Source organism: Protomyctophum parallelum (genome assembly GCF_964188405.1).
Source record: "Protomyctophum parallelum genome assembly, chromosome: 3".
Classification (NCBI taxonomy): Eukaryota; Metazoa; Chordata; class Actinopteri; order Myctophiformes; family Myctophidae; genus Protomyctophum; species Protomyctophum parallelum.
In genome coordinates this window covers 35,996,521-36,016,899 of record NC_139698.1, presented here as the reverse complement: position 1 = coordinate 36,016,899, position 20,379 = coordinate 35,996,521, and the positions used below count along the sequence as shown (strand labels likewise).

Sequence of the window (20,379 nt, the reverse complement as noted above, 5' to 3'; positions counted from 1 at the left end):
CACTCTCATTCTATAATAAATATTTGTTCAATCTATTCGTGAGTTATCGGACTGAAATAAAACCTTCGGGCAGATGAAGTTTGTTTTCAGATTTCCCTACCGGCAAGTGCTTGTTTGCAAGTTCTTGTTTACTTTTCGGGCAAGTGGGCATGGCCTTTGGGATAGTAGAACATGACCTGTACGTCTGAGTCTGAGACCTTAGTCTCAACCCCTGTACACTACAGTATAATCCTCGTCGCTGTTGGGTGGAATCCTTGTATGTCCAAAACTGTAATTACTTTGCAGGAAATGGAAAATAACATAGTTATTATTTAATCACAATCTCTTGGTAATCCTTTTCATTGGTTCACACAATATGTACTGTACCTTGTGTGAGCAAGCTTACTTTTGTATACATGCATCAATGTATTATCCACTTACATGCGCAAAGCTGTTTACTTTCCTTTCAATGTAAAATGTGAGCTGAAATCTTTGTTCAATCAAGGCCAGAACAGGGCTCCTCAAAGGGTTATATGAAAACCTTGGCTGTGTGTGTGTGTGTGTGTGTGTGTGTGTGTGCGCGCGCTTGTACAATCTATTGACAGGCCTGCTAGGGGCCATGGTCTTTTTCTTATGTACACTTTGTGGGAATAGAATACCACATTGAGAGAGGGTAGCACCACTCACATTGAATGTATTATTCCGTTCTTTCGTTAGTTTTGCATTGTGTATTTCCTCAGTTGTGTGTGATTTATCTATTTGAGAATGTCATGCTTATTAATGTATTGCTATTCTAATTTTTCGTTTTGCCTTGCTGTCTATAATTGGGAAAAAATTAAACATTATGGTCACACAAAAAAGGATAACTAATTTGGTTACATTTGTACACTTACAGAGTTTAAGTATCACTGACTGTGTACGGTATGGACCGTCAAATGAAAACGGTTACTTTTCAGGATTCAAATTCAAAATAAAAAGTAGCCTACAAACTTAAAACCCAAATGGCTTCGTCGCTCTAGATGCTTCAAGCTTGTAGATCTGCTACTTTTGACGATGCATAATGATCCTCTGTAGCTCTAGTCAGTGTTGCCAGATTTTGCAACAGAAATTAGCAACCAGGTACCTGGCACATAATATTTTCAGATGGGGGGTCTGCGGACCTTGAAAATAAATAAATTAACATCCACAAGCACTTTACAGACAATTTGAGACAGACTAGCCCAAAGTAGACATGGCAAGACTGTTAATATTACACCCATGTATGTTTGTTGCATACAGGAAAGTGCGAGATGCCACCGGGGTGGACATCAGCATGCGTGTTGGAGTGCACTCTGGGAATGTACTGTGTGGTGTGATTGGCCTTCAAAAGTGGCAATATGATGTCTGGTCACATGACGTCACGTTGGCCAATCACATGGAAGCAGGAGGTGTACCAGGGTGAGTACCGTAACTCATGGCATTGGATGAAAAGTTTTTTTTTTGCCAGAATTGAAAGACTATTCCTTAAAAGCCCTTTCACACCACTAGGTGGCTATATAGAATTAGTCATTGCAAGACATGGCAATAAGGCCCAGGCCGTAGCGTAACGGTCTGGGCACCGGACTGGTAATCCAGTCGCAGTGTGCCGTGGGTTCGACTCCCGGACCCGACACGGCCTTTACTGCATGTCATCCCCCCATCTCTCTCCCATTTCCTGTCAGCCTACTGTCTGTCCCTTCAAAAATCAATAAAAGGCGTAAGCCGCAAAAAAAAAGAAAAAAGACATGGCAATAAATATGCATTATGTTTTACCAGTATCCATGAACCCTGCTTAGACACAGCTTGGTTGATCTGTGAAGATACAGTAGACATCGCTTCGATAAACACACTGGTCCCACTGGTGCTGTATATTCACATTTCAGACACAGTTCATTGTGTGTCCATGTGTCTGCCAGGCGAGTCCATATAACCTCTGAGACAATGGAGCACCTTGATGGAGCCTACAAGGTGGAGGATGGCGAGGGACAGGAGAGAGACCCCTATCTGAAGGAGCATGGAGTCATCACCTTCCTGGTCATCAATCCAAAGGTAACACAATCACACACGTTATTGGCACGAGATCACATCACTTGAATACTGAGACCGTATGATGAAGGCTGGGCAGATGAACATGGAAAGATCAGAACCTCGCACAATACACTGTGGTTAACATTCAATAGTTCAATATGGTTTGTTGATTGTTGTACTGTACATACAACTCACTGAGAATTTGGAGAAAGTCTCAGCACTTTCCCCTATAATTCTCCATTTCAGTGTGATGTTACTGCATTTATTTATTACGTTATGTCTACACAGCGGGGACTGAATATGCTTCATGGGTTTCTTTGCGTGTGTGTGTGTGTGTGTGTGTGTGTGTGTGTGTGTGTGTGTGTGTGTGCGCGCGTGCGTGCGTGCGTGTGTGCGTGCGCAGGTGGAGCGGCGGAGCCCACAGCATCACTACCGTCCCAGACACACTCAGGATGGAGCCAAGATGAGGGCCTCAGTCAGAATGACTCGCTACCTGGAGTCCTGGGGAGCTGCCAAGCCCTTTGCCAACCTGCATCACCGAGACAGCATGACCAATGAGAATGGAAAGATCAACACTTCTGTGAGAGCCTTTTTTTGTTGTTGTTTTGGTTCCCAATGGGCTACATGCACACATGCCATATTGGAAAGAACTCCCTACTTCCTTCACAGGTGTTACCGATGATACCAGTTGTGGCATAAAAAGTTATTTAAAAAGTTCGTATATGATTTTGCTGCCCTTGCAGTTTAACCCAGTACCAAAGTTGGAGGATGTGTGTTGTCTTTGAAGCTTTAATGTCATATCACACATCATATCCACTCCTGTAACTTTAGATTTGCATCCAATAATAATATTGCAATATTTTGTGGCACAATATATTGTGACCCCATGATAATTTACTCTATACAGCAGTGGTTCTCAAATTGGGGTATATGTACCGTATATATACGTATATATGTGAGAGAAAGTGGAAAAACTGGACACAGTTTAAAGTAAATGTGCTCAGGATGGTCTAATTTCACGCCTTTCACACCTTTTCTTGTTATATTCTTCAATTTATTCTTCAAAAGGTGGGTTATCGTTCATTCATAGCATCGGGTGCATACCTCATTATGTCCAAAACAGCTACTTTTCAGGATTCCAATTCAAAAGTAGCAAAAATAGTAGATCTGCTATTTTTGCTACTTTTGTATGCCACTGTAGTAGGGCATGAATTTACTAAAACAAAAGTTGGTTTTCGACAGCATCGATATGCTAGTTTTCTCTTTTTCTAAGCAACTTCGGGTAAAGTGGGTACTTTGATCTAGAAATCAGGAAAACGGGGCACTGAAGCCAAAAACTTTTGAGAAGCACTGCTATAGCTATACAGTATGCATGCGTGTGTGCACTATACTTTGTATGCTCTGACATTAGCAAAGAAAACAAAGACATTATTTAGTATTTTCCTGCCGCTTGTTAAATTAGCCAAAATCGTCTCTCTTTGCTTATAACCCCTGTGTATCTCCGGTTGATTTTATTCTAGGATGTACCAATGGGCCAGTATCACTTTCAGAGACGATCAGAGAGGTAAGCTGCTCATTTCTCACAGCAGTGGTGCAATTTAGTATTAGGATGATTATCCCATTGTCTTAATGGCTGTTGAACAAGACCGGACCATAATTAGAGCACTTGATGAATGTGACTAATAGATGTCAAGATCATCCGATTTGGCTCCTCTCTTTCCACTTATTATCCAATAAAGGACAAAGTCTCAGAAGAAACGCTTTGAGGAGGAACTCAACGAAAGGATGATCCGCACTTTCGACGGAATAAATTCTCAAAAGTAAGGCTGATATATGTAATGTAATGTGTTGGTGAAAAATATAGTACAGCAGTCAGCAGAAACTAAAAGCTAATGCATAGGATAGGATTAGGAAGATGAAAAAAAGAAGAAAAAAGGGCAGTGTACAACACTTTTTGTTGTTTTTCATTTTTCTAATTATTTGTTCAGCCCAAAAATTGTGTTTGTTGTCATGAGTTGTCACGATCCGAGTTGGATTTGTCCGAGGCTTAAAAGGTCTTTAAATAAATACTTTCTGAAACGTATATGGGAAAAATGCATGGGAAATGCTTTTCTGGACGCTCTATATGCTTATGTTTCAAATGGTTACTATTGTTTCTTAAACTCCTTCAATGCTTTGTTCTCTTTACCATCTTATTTTCTGTATCAACTACGCTTCCAGACAGTGGCTAAAGTCTGAAGACATCCAGAGAATATCATTATTCTTTCACAACAAATCCTTAGAGAAGGAGGTAAGACATGGTGCAGGTACATTGGTACAAGTAAATTATTTACAACTCGGCACATAACCTCAAATGATTCCGTCAAGAGGATATAACGTGTTGTGACTGCTTGTTCCTAATTGTCTCAAGTGCTGGAATCTTTTTTTAGTATGTTTTTCTCTGACTTTTAGTACAGAGCAACAACCTTGCCAGCCTTCAAATATTACGTCACCTGTGCTTGTCTCATCTTTTTCTGCATCTTCATTGTGCAGATTCTGGTCCTGCCAAAGTAAGTTTCTAAAAGTAAAGGGTTTTTGTTGTTGGTTCTCTTTGACATGTTTCTTTAATGTGTGATTTATCTCGCTGCATGCTTTCCTTTTTACCTGCAAAGCAGTGATGTGACAATAAAGTTGATTATTGATTCTTGTCAAGTTTAATCAATTTATTGTGTTTAGAAGGGGGAATAAATACAAAAATACATTAATTATTTTTGCACAAATATATGAAACTGTTGAATGAAGTTGCATTGATATGGATATTTTTTATCTCTCCTTAGAACCGCTGTCTTGGGAATATCATTTGGAATGGCTTTTCTTACTCTTTCAATGATCCTCTTCATATGTTTCATTGGGCACTTCCTGGTGAGTGATGTGATTATTTTGAAGTGCTACTCACATTTTGTAATAACTTGTCAGACAATTTTTACATTTACTATACTACTACTAGACTGATTAAAAAAGGAACATACAGGCTTTTATATGTCCCAAGGATAGTCAGTGCCACTGCCTTTGCAGCTACAGTATAACACTGTATGTGAACAAATAATTGGATGCCGTACAGGCGTACCCTGTCTTGAGCTTGCAACTATAACTTTTTAAAATAATGTTTTGATCCACAAAAGAGCTTCCTCGGGTCTGCCAACAAGTGATTGGCACCGGAGGAGTCACGTGTCAAGCAATTATAAGAGACCTCGATAGTCTATTCACTATCCAATAATTGTATTATTATTAATGCAGGTTATCCAGGTTCAAATTGAATTTGAACATGGCCTGAACCATTTATGTTCAGATGGCGCAATGTTTTAGAAAGAAAGAAGTGCTGAACTAAACATAAAATATAGCATTAAACCCATCAAGCCACAGGCTCACCACCAGCTATTCTACCAAACACTTTGGCCTTTGTTTAAGTTCTCCCCATGAGTTACAATATGCTACTACTAACTTTGAATTGTGCTCTATATTAAATATTGCCCAAAGCTTTAACACAAAACACATTCAATGATTGCCAAGAAGCCTAGTGCTGCATCTTGACAGCTTGGCGCTCTTTCTCTTAATTTTGTTCTCTTTATAACTCATTGTGAGGTCCACTAGACCAGTGGTTCCCAAACTGTGTGCTTTGGGATTTTGTGACAACCACATTATTACAGTATATACTGTACAGCTGTACAAGTATTTTAAATGTACTTTATCAATACTTTATGCACGCTTATATCCCAATAGAGAGGCAAAATTTACACCGTAAAAATATGTAGTTATTAGTTAACCACTTCAGAGTGTTTTCTTTGTTATGTACCTGGCCTAGGGGGTGCCAAGATAAACAACAAAAAATCAGTATTCAGTGTGTATGCATGAGTGAAATGTATGTGTGTGCGTGTTGTATGTATTAACAGAAATGTTGAAAAGTGTGCATGATGGAAAAGGTGCAGGAGGCAAATGAAAAGAACAGAACTGGGGAAGGACCATAGACTGTAAAGGGAAGGACTGGGGAAGCAGGCATTTATAGGGCGTCGACACCCGGGCCCAGGTGCGAGCTGATCATCATTAGTAGCTCTGCTCCCCAATCCTATTCCCTATATCCTATATAAAAGAAACAGAGGTTACTATAGGCCCTATAGTAACCTCTGTTGTCTTAAGTTCCTCTCTCGAAGAGAGTCATATGGGGTGCCGCCACCTGGTGGCGCAAAAGCACAGAAACTCTGCATGTACTCACGAACAATTCCATTGGATCGTGAACGTGAAGCTCACGGTGACCTCCCTAACCCCACCCACTCGGTATAAAACCGGGGGTTGGTCCCATGAGCGTCATTCCTCTACCTTTCTGCCGCAGATGCCAGATCGCTCTGACAAAGAATTCACCACCGGCTGTTGAAACTGTTTTCCCTAGAACGGACGAGTTTTTCTCATACTTGTACCTGGAAATTCGCAGCCCCTGCGAGGTGTTTTTCACTCACGAACGTTGCAGAAAAGTTCTCTCCAGCAGTAAGTCCTTTACACGGACAATAAAACACAAGTGTGCAGTCACGCGGCTTGTCGTTTAGTCCTTCTCTTCTACTAGCTTTGCGCCTTAGCACTCAGCTAGCTTACTGCTTCGCTTGGTCTACAGTTAGCTGCCACGTTCAGGGTTGCTGCTAGCTTAGCCTCCCTAGTGCTACTAGCTTTCAGCTTCCCTCATTAGCGAGTCCGCTGCTTAAAGCGTAGCCGTCAGGCACGTTTTTCCCCTTCGTCTACGCTAGCTACGTCCCGCCGTTAGCCCTCAGCCTACCGGCGAGGTGCTGACCAGCTACTAGCTAGACCCACGGCCCATAGCTACACGCTTCGTCTACGCTACCTGCGTAGCTATACGCTAGCTACGTCCAGCCGTTAGCCCTAGGCCTACCGGCGAGGCGCTAACCAGCTATTAGCTAGACCCACGACCCGCAGCCACACGCTACGTCCCGCTTTTTAGCCTTCAGCCTTCCGGCGTCGCGCTAACTAGCCACATCCTCGCTAACCTCCAAGCTATCTTCAGCCGTTAGGCGTTGATTTAGCGTCGCCATCGTATCTTACGTAACTTACGTAAGTTACGTAGTTTACGGCCCGCTCTTAGCCTTCAGCCTTCCGGTGTCGCGCTAACTAGCCACAGCCTCGCTAACTTTCAAGCTATCTTCAGCCGTTAGGCGTTGATTTAGCGTCTCCAGCGTGCCTTACAACGCTGACTTGACGTCCAGCCGAACGGCGCCGTCAACTAGCATTCTCCGAGCGTAAGTTACGTAAGTTACGTAGTTTACCGCCCGCAGCTACATGCTACCTCCCGCTCTTAGCCTTCAGCCTTCCGGCGTCGCGCTAACTAGCTACAGCCTCGCTACCCTCCGAGCTATCTTCAGCCGTTAGGCGTTGATTTGGCTTCACCATCGTATCTCACAACGCTAGCTTGACGTCCAGCCGAACGGCGCCGTTAGCTAGCATTCTCCGAGCGTACGTTGGTTACGTAAGTAGGTTACGAGAGTTACGTAAGTTACGTTCCATAACCCTGGTTTTTTGAGTTAATTTTTTAATTTTTATTAAATCAACTCCATCGCACACCATGGCCACCGGCGGTGACGACAGTGACTTCGACCCCCCCCCCCCATGGAACCAAAGAGTTGCTTCAGACATGGCTGTCTCTACCTCCTCTCCCAGACAGACACACATGCACTGTGCATGTTTTGTCTTTGCCTTCCACACATCAGAGATGCCTTGAGAACACACCACAGTTTCACAACGTGGTTTTCTCTGTTTGGACAGCTGATCTTCAGTGGAGCACCACGAGTCCTACTCTTTCTACTCCACCACCACTTTACTTTTACCCTGTTTTGTGAGTTACAGACAGTTTTCCTCACAACATTTTTGTTATATTATATATTATTATTATATAATGATATTATATTATAACTTAAAAGAGAAGTGCTTCTACAAGCTCTTGGACTGCTGGTTCCTCCTTCAAGCTGCACCAACACCCAAGACGACCTGCAGGGGTGACAACAGCCCTCCCGGGTTCCCCGAGGAGGAACGCCACCTGGGGTCTAGAGCATGGGTCTAAAGCATGCTCGCCAGGCTTTCGAGACCCCTGGTCTCTCCCCCTGCTGCTTCTGTTGCAGACAGGGAGACAGACTGACGCATCTCACGCGTCAAGAGTCACCAAGACAGGTCCCTGGTCGACACCTCCGAGCCCTGCTGTCCCGACCAGCCCCAAACCTCGAGGTCTAGGCCCAACGCCTCGTCCTCTCTCTCCAGACCCCTCAACCTTGACGCGTCTCAGAGACACCATGGCGAGTCCTTCCTCGGCTCCTCCCCTGCCAGGAAGGCGACTCGGACCGCCAACAACAAGCTCCACACGCTCTTCACCACACTGGTGAACAGGCCTGTGGAGCCAGACCCAAGACATCAGCCAGGCCTCGCCGGCTGGCTCTGGGTGCTGCTCTCCCTCCAGCGGGATCTCGTCGGCCCACCAACGAGGCTCCCCCGATCCGGGTGGTTGCGACGACGGGATGTCGGATGCAGTCCTAGGCCTCCACCGACAACTACCGCTACTACTACTTCACGCAGCGGCCAGACGCACAAGTCTCACTCGACGTGGTTCCCCAGCGACCCTCGACTACCGACTGCTTCCCTCAACATTACAGGTATGTACATTGTGAAGCTAGGTTTGTTTAGCTGTTTAGCTAACCTTTTCGAGGTCGGGAGTAGCAACCTCGTTGGATGGCCGATGCCACCCTAGCATGCTTAGCATTCTAGATAGGCTGCTTTCAAGGTGGACGATGGACAACGAGCTCCTCCAAGAGCTCCCTCCGTGGACGTGAGGGACAAATGTCCCCCACGCCCCACTGACCAACGCCGCCGCCCTCCAGCAGCCGCGGCCGGCACTAGGGAGGGCCACGCCAGCCTGGCCGCCAAGAAGATGTATGCCCTTGCTGCTGCACAGGGCAAACATCTCAACGCCGCTTCACTGCTCCAAGGATCTCTCACAGCCATCTTCGCGGGTATGGGGGCTGTCCCCTCCCGCGATGAGGTGACGGAGATGAAACGACGGCAAGGCTCAGCAGAAGTAGTGACACTTCCTGCCTCCCGGGGGAGACGCACCCTGACGTCTTCCCCCATCCCCCCCGCCTCAGGGCTTGCACTGGGCGTAGTAGTCTCGAACTGCACTCCCGAGCCGCCCCACAAGAGGTTGAGGCTCATGGCACGGGTTCCCGCCACGTACGGGCCCGTGACCAAGCCACACAAGTCTGCACTAAATGCACATGTTTCTGTATGTTTCTCCATAATAAGGGCACTGCCCAAAACAATAAGAAAACAACAAGAACACCAATGTCGGGGGACCATGAACCCTCTGTCAGGGGCAACCCACGGGCTGGCCACTGCAGAGGGGCGGGGCATGAAACTGGTGGCGTACTCAAACGCCACTGGGGAGACGGGTCATGCCGAAAAATTTTCTCTGGTCTGAGGGTGGACCACCCTTTAACCAGGCGCATTGCATAGTGGGAACGCCACGGCGCGTCACCATGGGTTCTGCGCACCTTAGCGAAGGGTTACAGACTCCAGTTCGCTATGAGACCCACCGCGTTCGGAGAGGTCATCTTCACCGAAGCACGGGGTCAAGCTGGCCATATACTCCAACAGGAGACGATAACTCTAGTGGAGAAGAAGGCCGTCAGAGGTGCCCCTCAGCCAGAACCGCAACGGTTTCTACTCGGGGGACCATGAACCCTCTGTCAGGGGTAACCCACGGGCTGCCCACTGCAGAGGGGCGGGGCATGAAGCCGGTGGCGTGCTCAAACGCCACTGGGGAGACGGGTCATGCCGAAAATGTCTCTGGTCTGGGGGTGGACCACCCTTTAACCAGGTACATTGCACAGTGGGAACGCCACGGCGCGTCACCATAGGTTCTGCACACCTTAGCGAAGGGTTACAGACTCCAGTTCGCTATGAGACCCCCCATGTTCGGCGAGGTCATCTTCACCGAAGCACGGGGTCAAGCTGGCCATATACTCCCAACAGGAGATAATGTCTCTAAAGGAGGCCGTCAGAGAGGTGCCCCTCAGCCAGAGCCGCAGCGGTTTCTACTCCCGCTACTTTCTGGTCAAGAAAAAGGGGGGGGGGGGCTCTGTCCTATCCTGGACCTTCGAGCACTCAACAGACATCTCAAAACTTTCAAGTTCAAGATGCTGACGGCCAAGTCTCTGGCACGTTCCATACGCCCAGGCGATTGGTTCACGTCCATAGATCTAAAAGACTCCTTTTTCACATCCCTATCTACCCACCACACAGGAAGTTCCTGAGGTTCGGGTTTCAGGGGAGAGTGTACGAGTATACAGTTCTCCCCTTTGGGATGTCCCTTAGTCTCAGGGTCTTTGTTCGATGCACGGAAACTGCTCTCGCCCCATTACGGCAACAGGGTCTCCGGGTTGCAAGCTACATCGACGACTGGCTTCTGAGCGCGGCCTTGGAGCAGGAAGCGGTACAGAACACAGCCAGGGTATTGTCCCACGTGACCTCTCTAGGTTTCAACGTGAACCATACCAACAGCATGTTGACGCCAACGCAGTCCACGGACTTCATAGGCATCACGTTGGACTCAGTCGCATACACTGCGAAACTGAGCGCCGACCGGGTGGACGACCTACTGAAGTGTGCCGCACAGTTCAGGACGGGCCACACACTTCAACTCGGGGTGTGCCTACGCATGGCAGGCCTCATGGCCTCAGCCATATCTCTGGCACGCTGGGCAGGCTGTACATGAGACCTTTCCGGTTGAAGTCTCTACACCTGCCTCCCAAGTTCACACGGCGCCGGGTGAGAGTCTCCCTGGGCTGTGTATTGGCCTTGAAATGGTGGTCTGACAGACGCAACCTGACGGAAGGGGTACCGCTGGGGTTGCCCCTGTCCAGAAGGGTGGTCACCACGGACGCCAGTCTTTCTGGCTGGGAGCCACTCACGAGGGCAGGACGGCCAGAGGGGTGTGGAACGGTTCCCTAGGGGGATCCGCTCACATCAACTGTCTAGAACTTCTGGCGGTGTTTTTCCTCGCCTTGAAGGAGTTCGAGCCGTTTCCTCGGGGGACATCACGTGTTGGTCCGTACGGACAACACCACGACGATGGCCTACATCATCAGACAAGGGGGGATCAAATCCCTGCGTCTGTGCTCACTAGCTCACAGACTGCTGGTCTGGTGTGACGGCCGGTTCATCTCCCTCACGGCCTGTCACGTCCCAGGACGCCAGAACTCAGCTGCGGACCTCCTATCGAGAGGCCCACTCCGCTACAGCGAATGGTCCCCCCATCCATGGGTGGTGGGCCAAATGTGGCGCAGATTTGGAGTTCCGGTGGCGGACCTATTTGCCACGGGGGAGAACACGAAGTTCCCCCTGTTCTTCTCCCTCACAGGCAGGCCGCCTCTGGGTCTGGATGCCTTGGCGCATCAGTGGCCTCAGGGCCTACTCTACGCCTTCCCACCGCTGGAACTGATCCCACAAGTTCTAGCCAGGGTGAGAGTTTTGGGCTCGGGGCTGCTACTGGTGGCTCCGGCCTGGGGGTCCTGGAGACAGGACATCGCTTCCCTCCTCTATCGCGACCCTTGGCGACTCCCTCTGAGGGTCGACCTGCTAACGCAGGCCAACGGCGAGATATTCCACCCGCGCCCCCAGCACTTGGACCTTTGGGTTTGGCCTGTGAGGGGGCACCGCTCGCGGTAGCGGATCTGCCACAGAATGTCATAGAGACTATTCTGAGTGCTAGAACAGTCTCCACCAGACGCCGGTGCAACACGGCTTGGCAGCTGTTTGAACGTTGGTGCTCGACCAGGCCTGGTGGGGTCCTTCCTTTCCAGGCCTCGGTGGGGCCCATCCGGACCTACCTGCAGGAATTCCTGGACAGAGGTCTAGGCTTGTCCTCGGTTGAGGTCAACTCGGCGGCGATATCCGCCTCCCACTTAGGTGTGAACAACGGACCGGTGAGTGAGAACCGCTGATCCGTCAGTTCATGAAGGGTGTCCTACACCTTAGACCGGTTGCCAGATCCCTGGTCCTAGCCTGGGATCTGACGGTGGTATTGTATGCGCTTAAGAAGGAGCCATTCGAACCACTGGAGGCAGTGGATTTGAAGTTTCTCTCGCTGAAGACCACGCTGCTGGTCGCACTGACGACTGCGAAGCGTGCTAGTGACATCCACGCACTCTCAGTCAATGAGAGCTGCATGAGGTTTAGTGGTAACAACGCTAAGGTCACGGTTAGGCCGAACTTGTCTTTCAAGCCAAAGGCCTTTCCTGCTGGTCGTGACCCGGTGGAGCTCTTGGCGTTCCACCCACCGCCTTTTGCCTCAGAGGAGGACAGGCGGCTACACTGTCTCTGTCCAGTCAGGGCGATCAGACTGTACAGGGACAGGACAGCTCCCTTCAGACAGGGAGATCAACTCTTTGTCTCTTGGGCCTCCCACGCCAGGTGGCAGGGGAAGCCTATAACAAAGGTGAGGCTTTCACAGTGGGTTGTGGAAGCTATACAACTGGCTTACACCAGTAGTGTGGTGGAGCTCCCTGAAGGGTTAAAAGCTCACTCCACGAGGGGCATGGCGGCATCCTGGGCCTTGGCACGGGGCGTCCCCATCCAGGATGTGTGCGCAGCGGCAAGTTGGTCGTCTCCCTTGACCGTTGCCACGTATTATAATCTTGACGTGGCACCCAGGGACTTAGCCCAGGCGGTCGTGGGTGCGGCAGCGCAGTGATTGACAGTACATAGTGCCCCCATGTTCGCATAAGCGTTCCCTAGAGTGGCTCTATGAGATGGTTAGCCATCAAGCCCGTTTCACGGGCACATGAGGCAGCTTGCTGTCGGCTCCTTAGTAGGGATTGATAGCAGTCGGACAGGTTGGTCTGTCCCGCTATCGGCTTTGCTCTACCTGGTCAGGGACCTAGGTAGCCTTTAATTGTCCTCCTTACGGGAGTATACACGTGCCACGCCTGAGGGTGACGTGCGTGTGTCTCTTGATAGGTGGACCGTGGATCGGTCCTATCAGCCGGTGTGATCATACGGGAGTGTTATGATCCCCATATGACTCTCTTCGAGAGAGGAACTTAAGACAACTTCGGGTTACTTCAGTAACCTCAGTTGTATAAGTGACTCGAAGAAGAGAGTCATCAAGACGCCCTTCTGCTTTGTCAGCGGCAGAAAGGTAGATTGATAGGAATGACGCTCATGGGACCAACCCCCGGTTTTATACCGAGTGGGTGGGGTTAGGGAGGTCACCGTGAGCTTCACGTTCACGATCCAATGGAATTGTTCGTGAGTACATGCAGAGTTTCTGTGCTTTTGCGCCACCAGGTGGCGGCACCCCATATGACTCTCTTCTTCGAGTCACTTATACAACTGAGGTTACTGAAGTAACCCGAAGTTTCTTTTATCCAATAGTGTAGTAACATATACCAAAACCAGACAACCTAAGAGTAATATACATCATAATATAGGGAACTGTCACATCTTCTTCTTTTTTTCTCCACACCACAAAATAAATAAATAAGCTCACTACAAACTCAGAATACATCAAGATGTGACACATCGTCAGCTTGTAGATCATCTACAGTACATCTAGAATCAAACTAACCTTTTTTATATAATGTTTTTGAAGTGTGAAATAGCATTTAAGTGATGAAACTTTTTATTTGGCATTAGTAAATACAAATTAACATTTACAGTGATGACGAGAATGATAAAATAATAAAACAAACTGTTGTAGAGGCTTTTATTTTCTCTCCACAAAATTGTCTGCATTAGTACAGATACAGTCAGCGTGAACCCACTTATCTCTACTGAAATATTATTGAAACCAGAAATTGGTTTCAATAATTGGTTAGCTCGAAATCTTTAGATCTCGAGCTTATTTCATCTTTAGGAATTAAGAAATCAAGTAAAGGCCAAGCAAAGGGTTCAAACTGGCGCAAACATCATTGTAACTTTGAAAGGCCTCTTTATTGCAGGGGAAATCAGATTAGATCTGTCTCACAAGTTTCATGCAAGTCTTATCAAACCTATTATATCCAAACTTTGTCTAAACAAAACATAATTCTTCCACATTGAACTGTCACGATTACTGCTAATGTATGTATCATTTTTCTATCAGCAGACACAAAATATTTGTATCGCATTAACTGTTTGAGAGATAGAGGGAGCTGGCTGCTTAAAAAGCCATGTGTGACCGCCTAGTCACTACCCAGGGCAAGGAAGGACACAACACAGGGCAGCTCGCTCGCTCTCTCTCGCTCTCTCTCTCTCTCTCTCTCAGATGAGTCATGACTGATTTATCCTGGCTGTTAGCCTTGATCAAGTCCATGCACAACAGGTGCGCAGCCACACCCAGCTCTGAGTCCAGTTCTAGTTTGACTCAGGCCAGGTGTGACTGCTTAACTCAGTCATCCTCCATCTCACACCATGTGTATTTGATATTCCAATAGTACCAGTGTAACCAGATTCTATTATATTAATTAGTTGTGGGCACATTCTCTTACTGTGTTCTTTGATTAACAATTCTCAGTTTGTTTTGTTTGAGCAATAGATCAACATTCCATTGTAACAACACAGATGAGATTGACTATATAAATATAATAATGGCACTACATACTTAATACCACATAAATCCTATATTCTTCTTAGTTGACTGGTGTCCCCCAGGGCTCTATAGCCTACTAGGTCCAGCTAGTATTTGTCTCTACACCATATTTTTGCTGTATCTGTATCTGTGGTTAAAACAAATCAAACCTCCAGAAGATATACTTACTGTATTTCCTGGTGACCCCTCCCTGTTCCCAATAACACATTATGCCATTCCTTGTTTCCTGTAACGCAAGTCTCTTAAGTCATTCTTGTCCAGTCAGCCATTCATGCCTCAATGAGGTTTAGGAATTGCCCTGAGATGATCAAGCAAATGACTCAGGCTTTCACTCTCATTATCTACTTATGAGACACATTCAGCCGAGGGCAGGGTTGTGCAGAGGAAAAGTAATTGACTGTAAGTGGGCCAGCTTTGGAGCCAAAGAATATGTGACATTAATTGCATTGTCTCTCTATATGGATATAGAGTAATATGGATATAGAGTAATGGCAGTAAATGTTGCTCAAATTATTATTCGTAATTATTTATGTACAAGTCTTGTAACAAGTGTGCATGGTCACACAGTGTAACAGTGAATTATATTTAAATCCTGTACAGTGCACCACCATCATAAAACAACTACGTTGACCTTTAGCAATATTGATTAAACATTTTTGGACCAGTGAAGCACTAAAGTGGGAGCTTTTTAATCCTCCAGTGTCCTGCTGTGTGTCTAATGTCAGTCAATAAAAAAACGTCAATGGAGTCAAACTCAATGCTCTATTGGAAAACAATGCATTGCATGCTGTGGACAATATCGTGCAGCACATGCAGGAGTAAATTGTCCCTTTGGACTTTATTGCATGTGATTTGAAATGTATTGAAGCATGCAGCATTAAATTAATTAGATCCCACTTGCCATAATTGTATGCCACTCACACTTGATTGGCACCCTTGAGGCCATTACATTAATCAGTATCAGGTATTGCATTTACTCCAAAAGATTTGCCTTCTCTCAATTTTGCTGTATTTTTGTATTTCTTTAATTAACTGTGTGTGTTGATTGTTCATTGGTATTGTGTTTTTATCCATGCATCCCCAAAAATGTACCGTATGTTTGGTTACAGTACAGTATACTGTATGTGTCTCCTTAGCAGTGTGGTAAAAGTGCCTCCACCTCATGGATGTGGCTGCTGAGGTCGTCCGGCATCATCGCCAACAAGCCGTGGCCGCGCATCACTCTCACCATGACAACCACTGCTCTCATACTGGTCATGGCTGTCTTCAACATGGTACGTTTCACTCACACCATGACAACCACTGCTCTCATACTGGTCATGGCTGTCTTCAACATGGTACGTTTCACTCTCACCATGACAGCCACTGCTCTCATACTGGTCTTGGCTGTCTTCAACATGGTACGTTTCACTCTCACCATGACAGCCACTGCTCTCATACTGGTCTTGGCTGTCTTCAACATGGTACGTTTCACTCTCACCATGACAGCCACTGCTCTCATACTGGTCATGGCTGTCTTCAACATGGTACGTTTCACTCTCACCATGACAGCCACTGCTCTCATACTGGTCTTGGCTGTCTTCAACATGGTACGTTTCACTCTCACCATGACAGCCACTGCTCTCATACTGGTCATGGCTGTCTTCAACATGGTACGTTTCACTCTCACCATGACAGCCACTGCTCTCATACTGGTCTTGGCTGTCTTCAACATGGTACGTTTCTAACTTCACAGTACAGTTGTAGGACGGGCTTAAAATCCATGAGGCTTAATGTGAGGTTCGGCCATCATTAGCATTAGCTCACACTGTATACCTTTCACCAGAAACGTGTACATGTTGGCAGCGATGCGAGACAAAGTAACAAATTACATCCGAACTTTGGATGAATGACGTTTCAGAGTTATGGAGTGTTGAAAATCCTGCTTTGAACCGAGGTAAATGGAGGAGTTGTAAAGATCCCAGAGCTGGTGGTGACGGAGGCGTTGCATAGCAACCGGACGAATGTTAAAAGCTGATTTGGGGCTCAACCACTTCATACTGTAAATGGAGTATACGTGGGGCTACGTACATGGCTGATAAGGTCCCATAGCTGGGGAGTATGAATATAATATAATATATAGCAGAGAAAGAAAAAAAAAAAAAAAAAAGGATAAGCTAGCACACATATATTCACATATATAACGCAGCAGTGTGCAGGGACTTTAACTGTGACATTGTGTACTAAAGTGTTTTTTTGGTGGATTTCTTTCTTTTCCACACTGAAACACAAATAGTTGTGACCAAATAAACTAAGCATTTTCAAACAAATTATTACTAAACTAAACTAGTGAACCTGCTTTAAAAACAAAAAATCTAAATTAAATAAACATAAAACGAACGAAAATTTCAAAACCATCATCACCGTGCTTCACTGTGTGGGATGGAGTGCTTGACCACTGATTTCCAGTAGCCCTCCAGACAGCCTCTTTGTTCCTATAACCACTGATTAACACAGTATAACAAGATGAGTATCCCACTGCACTCATAAACCTGTGCTTGATTGGATCCACTACGTATGATTGTGTCACATGCTCAGCATGATTGGGTTACATGTTGAGAACAGGAAGTTGCACCACCTCACACTAAGTTCAATCTAGCCCTGAAACATGACTGCCATGATGATTATCATGACAGTCATGCAGAAACTTAGCCCTGTTTTTGGCGCTCGCTGCATTTACAAGATTTCCGTATATATAAACATTCAGATTTCAAATATAAAGTACTCACAATTTGTCCCACGGGTGTTAGTTAGTAGCAGCGCCAGCGATTAGAATTGCTGCATCCCGCGTTGTTTAATAAAAAGCATTTTTGTCCGAGCTCCCCGGCTACTTTTTTCAAACGGGGTTCGTTTGGGAAATCCACAGTTGCACACCGGGAGCGCACTCGCCTATTAGTCTGTATTGGCAGGGCGGTCAGCGTACCTATATCGAACACACCGAGTGCCACCCTCCTCCCGACCGATAGGGGCGCGTAGTTGAAAGCCAATGGCAAAATAACACCTAGGATAAAAATGCTTTTTATTAAACAACGCGGGATGCAGAAATTCTAATCGCTGGAGCTGCTACTAACTAACACCCGTGGGACAAATTGTGAGTACTTTATTTTTGAAATCTGAATGTTTATATATATACGGAAATCTTGTAAATGCAGCGTTCGCCAAAAACAGGGTGAAGTTTCTTCATGACTCTCGTATGAATACGAGAGTCATGAACGATGGCTAAGTTCAATCATGTTGTCAGACGAACATGCTCTGTGCTGTCCGTGTTTCATGGCCGCCTCAATGCTTTTCCAATGGAAGTCACGTGGTTTGACCAAACGGTGGTGTGTGATGGGGGGAGGGGGGGCAATCAAACACAACTGTTTGGTCAAACCACGCGACTTCCATTGGAAAAGCATTGGGGCGGCCATGAAACACAGGCAGAGCACAGCACAGTTGTTCTTTATGTGTGTACGAAGCCTGACGCCTCATTCACACGTACCAAACACCAATCAAGCAATGTTTGGTCGTTTTTTTGGGCCACCACAATGGCACAAAGCAGCTTATCACTCACTATGAGTCAGTGGTCATGGTTAGTGGCTGCAGCTTTGAGTCAGTAGTCATGGTTAGTGGCTGCAGCTTTGAGTCAGTGGTCATGGTTAGTGGCTGCAGCTTTGAGTCAGTGGTCATGGTTAGTGGCTGCAGCTTATCACTCACTCTGAGTCAGTGGTCATGGTTAGTGGCTGCAGCTTATCACTCACTCTGAGTCAGTGGTCATGGTTAGTGGCTGCAGCTTATCACTCACTCTGAGTCAGTGGTCATTGTTAGTGGCTATGCACACAGCAAAGTCACTGGTTTGTCAGGGCTTGGTCACGTGTCACGCTTTGGGGATTAAAGACCATTTGGATTTTGTCTGTTGCAGTGGCATTTAAACGTGTAACATTAATTTTCATACTTTCATTTCATTATGCCTTTAACACATTAGATTCCCCAACGCAATGAGATGCAGACCTAATCTAAATTGTTTTTTGCTTGTGGTTATTTTATTGTGCGAAGCATTTGCAGGATGCCCATTTGCTTCTTTTGTCAATATAAATAACTATGGTTTCTGGCTATAATCTGCTGCTAGAATGAATGAGCATCTGCATTTTGAGATAAAGGGGACACACAAAAAAAACAGCTATTTTCACTGTCGTTTTATATTTCATCATTAATTAACATTCAGTATGAGGCTGGACTGAATAGGTTTGAATTGAACGTCTGTAGACAGAAAACTGGGGAAATGAAACAGGCTTGGCTCATAAGGGAACTGTAGCCACCAGTGGGGGGCCTTCAGGGAGCTATCTGACGAGGCAGTGTTAAAACCACGTTTTAAACCTTCACACAAATCCATTCCACAGATTATAATCTTATTTCAGTTCTCAACATGGGCCAGTCGCTTAGGGCAGATGAACCAAATTGGCTTAGCTCATTGGACCAGAATCGTCATCATTTCCTGCAGGTTTGCTTTGAAGAATCCTCAGTACTGTTGGTCTCGCATGATCTGACTTACAGGGCCGACTAGATAGGAATTTCAGATACGCTTCATTGAGAGATACAGCAATAAGTGAATGGATAAATGAACAAATGAACAATATTTTTACTGTGCTGGTGTTTTAATTTCATCCATCCATCCATCTTCAACCGCTTATCCGTAGTCTGGTCGCATCTCCACCAGAGTGCTCCAGACTTCCCTTTCCAGAGCAACATTAGTGACTTCCTCCTGGGGGATCCCGAGACGTAACAAGGCCAGTGAGTCAATGTGCTTCCTCCAACTGCGCCTTGGTCTGCCCCGGGGTTCTCCTCCCAGTGGGACGTGCCTCGAGGACCTCCTTTCCAGGCGAAGAAGCAGCAACTCTACTCCGAGTCTCTCTCGTGTGACTGAACTTCTCACCCTATCTCTAAGGGAGATGTCAGCCACCCGTCAAAGAAAATTCATTTTGGCCACTTGTTCTTGTTATTCTTTCGGTCATAACCCACACTTCATGACCATGACGCACGTTACAAGGTTTCGATTTGTTCTTTGTTGCAGTTCTTCGTGGAGGAGAATGTGATGCCTCCTGTTCCTGTTTACAATTCATCTAACGAGACGCTGTTTCTCATAAATGGACAAGCTATCATTCACACTGACAAAAACAATTTCTACCTTCCTGTAAGTAATTCATGTCGCTGTGTAAGTGTATATGCTTTCTTTGCGGTTGTCTTTTCTCTCTAGCAGATTGGTAGGATGGCATTCAAATATATGCAAATACACAGCGTGTTTATATGCAGTGTTTGCCATTATAGAAGTCCCCTACTCATCTATCCTGCATGCTACTTCAGAATTTGCACGCAATTCGTAGTGGTGAACATAAAATGGTGGCACCACTTGGATTGATATCTGTTTCAATAGGGTATATGCACAGCATCCATTTAGGAAAGAACTCTTCCTACTTCATTCACAGGTGTTACAGATGATACTAATTAAGGCTCTGTACAGTACAGTGCTTCTCAAACGTTTTAATTTCAAGGATCAATATGGGGGTCTAACAGTTTCACACCCGTACAGGGCCATTTGGAACACATTCAAGGACACTTTGACACCCACTGGTGTAGCAAAGTGTTTTCAGTGAGCCAACTTGCTCAGAATGGAACGCCCAAATTAG

At 46.3% G+C, this 20,379-nt stretch overlaps 1 protein-coding gene across 4 annotated transcripts in view; it reads left to right on the top strand.

Moving 5' to 3' along the window:
- The window catches only part of adcy2a (adenylate cyclase 2a), a gene marked incomplete at its 5' end in the record, with an annotated part of 111,510 nt that overhangs the window by 76,391 nt on the left and 14,740 nt on the right, over nucleotides 1-20,379 (top strand). For 3 of the 4 annotated variants that reach the window (XM_083760309.1, XM_083760310.1, XM_083760312.1), the window contains 10 exons: nucleotides 1,258-1,416; nucleotides 1,914-2,046; nucleotides 2,429-2,605; nucleotides 3,546-3,589; nucleotides 3,765-3,845; nucleotides 4,246-4,315; nucleotides 4,477-4,574; nucleotides 4,842-4,926; nucleotides 15,814-15,951; nucleotides 19,767-19,886. In XM_083760309.1, the coding sequence (XP_083616435.1) occupies nucleotides 1,258-1,416; nucleotides 1,914-2,046; nucleotides 2,429-2,605; nucleotides 3,546-3,589; nucleotides 3,765-3,845; nucleotides 4,246-4,315; nucleotides 4,477-4,574; nucleotides 4,842-4,926; nucleotides 15,814-15,951; nucleotides 19,767-19,886 (1,105 nt within the window). The remainder of the gene's footprint in view (nucleotides 1-1,257; nucleotides 1,417-1,913; nucleotides 2,047-2,428; nucleotides 2,606-3,545; nucleotides 3,590-3,764; nucleotides 3,846-4,245; nucleotides 4,316-4,476; nucleotides 4,575-4,841; nucleotides 4,927-15,813; nucleotides 15,952-19,766; nucleotides 19,887-20,379) is intronic. The other variant, XM_083760311.1, reaches the window with a different exon arrangement.